General features: G+C 33.3%; 1 protein-coding gene across 1 annotated transcript in view; it reads left to right on the top strand.

The window, feature by feature from the left end:
• The window catches only part of LOC107299414 (rho GTPase-activating protein 42-like), a gene marked incomplete at both ends in the record, with an annotated part of 55,248 nt that overhangs the window by 31,066 nt on the left and 21,852 nt on the right, over positions 1 to 2,330 (top strand). The window contains 2 exons of the mRNA XM_015828776.1: positions 320 to 429; positions 1,493 to 1,571. Coding sequence (XP_015684262.1) covers positions 320 to 429; positions 1,493 to 1,571 — 189 coding nt within the window. The remainder of the gene's footprint in view (positions 1 to 319; positions 430 to 1,492; positions 1,572 to 2,330) is intronic.

Below are 2,330 nucleotides of genomic sequence, written 5' to 3'. Positions count from 1 at the left end.
ATGTGAACACTACTTAAAAGCAAAGGTGTCTATGCAAATGTAATAAATGTAGAAAGGAAGTATAGATCTGCTAGATCAGACCCATACATATTTTAAGTCTGTATTTTGTTTGTCTCATGGCCAGTAAGATAGCTCTGGGTTAATATTAATATTAAGCAGGTGCTGGAGATAAATCTCTCTCCCACTGCCAAGTTGATTAACCAAAGCTCCTGTGATTGATAATTACAGTTTCTTTATCTTGATTGGCAGTTGATTTGCTTGTGTAATAAGTAATGAATGATTCTTCATTCTAACTTTAAATGTTCTGATTTTTTTGTAGAATGGCCTTGTTCAAAATTCACCAGAAGTGTTCAAGCTGAAGTCCTGCATCCGGAGAAAAACAGATTCAATTGACAAGCGCTTCTGCTTTGATATCGAAGTTGCCGAAAGGTTTGAAATTTTAGAAAGGGTGATTTTTTTATTCTCTTAAAGAAAAAACTGCCTTGGTGCCCTACCAAGGCATTTTGTGAGCAATCTGCATACCACTTGACCCCACAAGCCTTTTTTTTCCTGTTCCCAAAATCTCTCTGGATTATACAAAATGTGATGGAAACCTGTTTGTTATGGTAATAGTTTTCTACTTCTTAGAAATAAAATAGGTGTATTAAGTCCTCCAGAATAATTTTACCTGTAAGCAGTGGTGGGATTCAAATACCTGAACAATCAATTCTCTGCATGGATGCCACTTCTGGAAGTCCGTTCTGGGCCTGGGACTTCCAGAAGTGGCATTCACGCACTTCTGGTGGGCCGTTCTAGACCCTCCAGACCTCCAGACCTAAAACAGACTTCCAGAAGCGGTGTGCATTCAGCCGGTTTTCCAAACTCAACAAAAAATTAGCTACCAGTTTTCCCGAACTGGTCCGAACCGGCTGAATCCCACCACTGCCTGTAAGCAGCTGTCCTGAGGTCTCCTTAATGACTTTGCAATATTAAGCATCTAATACATCCTTCAATAGTAGATAGTTCTCCTAGCAACTATTATTTTACCACATCAAAAGCAAACTTATCACTGATTTAAAGTAAATGGTGAAAATAAAATATTCTGAAATGAATAATGATCTTCTCAATCCTTAACACTGTTTTTTAATAAAATAATACAATTTGAATTTGTCTCCTTGAAAAATCCTCTTTCACCTTGCTTTTCACTTTTTAAGAATTTTTAATCTTTATGTTTTTTTGTGCTGTATTGCTGTGTTAACTTTATTAAGCTTTTGGCCCTAGAAAATTTCCACTTAGGAAACTTGTAATAAGCAAGAACATTTTGTATTAAGAATAGAAGCATTTCCCCCATAAGAACTTATTTTAGATATGCTCAGCTGAATTGTAGTATCTAACACCTTTTCATCTTTTCTGTTTTGCACTTTTATTTAGTATAGTCTTCAGATTCATGGAAACAAAAATGAATAACCAGGTTTCTGATTTGTATGTGGTACTCTTTTTTTTTTTTAAATAGACATGGGATCATTACCCTGCAAGCTTTTTCTGAATCCAACAGAAAACTTTGGCTAGAAGCTATGGATGGAAAAGAACCTGTAAGAAAAACATTTGTTTCTCTCTTGCTAGCTCTGTGTGTGTGTGTGTGTGTGTGTGTGTGTGTGTGTGTGTGATTTTTGTAAGTAACAAACACAAAATTGTTATACATACCATTTAAAAATATATGTGCAACATAGCTGTCTTAAAATACAAAGCTATATTTTTATTAATTAATTTGTCCTGACTTGATTTACCACAAGCTATCTCAGTGATTTACTATAAAAATAAAGTGAATATCAGGACACCAAAAGGAATTAAACTAGCAAATAACTGAAGTTAGAACTGAAGAAGCTTCTTGTATGAGAAGCGAAACATGAAACATTTTCAAAGAAAAAAACAAAGAAAGTCCAGTTGCCTTTTGGAAAAAGCAACTTTGATACAATTGGCATGGGGGTCTAAGAGTAATATGCAACCCCACCACCTCTTTAACTTTTTCACCTTTAAATTTATAATCTCTAATTTTAATTCTATTTTTAATTCTGTTTTAATTCTGTTTTTATATTTCTGAATATTTTTTTTATTTGTAAAAAAACCCAGAGTCACTTAGGTGGTGTAGAAATTTGATAGATAGATAGATAGATAGATAGATAGATAGATAGATAGATAGATAGATAGATAGATAGATAGATAGATAGATAGATAGATAGATAGATAGATAGATAGATAGATAGATAGATAGATAGATAGATAGATAGATAGATAGATAGATAGATAGATAGATAGATAGATAGATAGATAGATAGATAGATAGATAGATA

The sequence above is a fragment of the Protobothrops mucrosquamatus genome, unplaced genomic scaffold, assembly GCF_001527695.2.
Source record: "Protobothrops mucrosquamatus isolate PMUCROS unplaced genomic scaffold, P.Mucros_1.0 scaffold4881, whole genome shotgun sequence".
In the NCBI taxonomy this organism is placed as follows: Eukaryota; Metazoa; Chordata; class Lepidosauria; order Squamata; family Viperidae; genus Protobothrops; species Protobothrops mucrosquamatus.
The sequence above is the reverse complement of the archived record's forward strand: the minus strand, read 5'-3'. Positions and strand labels throughout refer to the sequence as shown.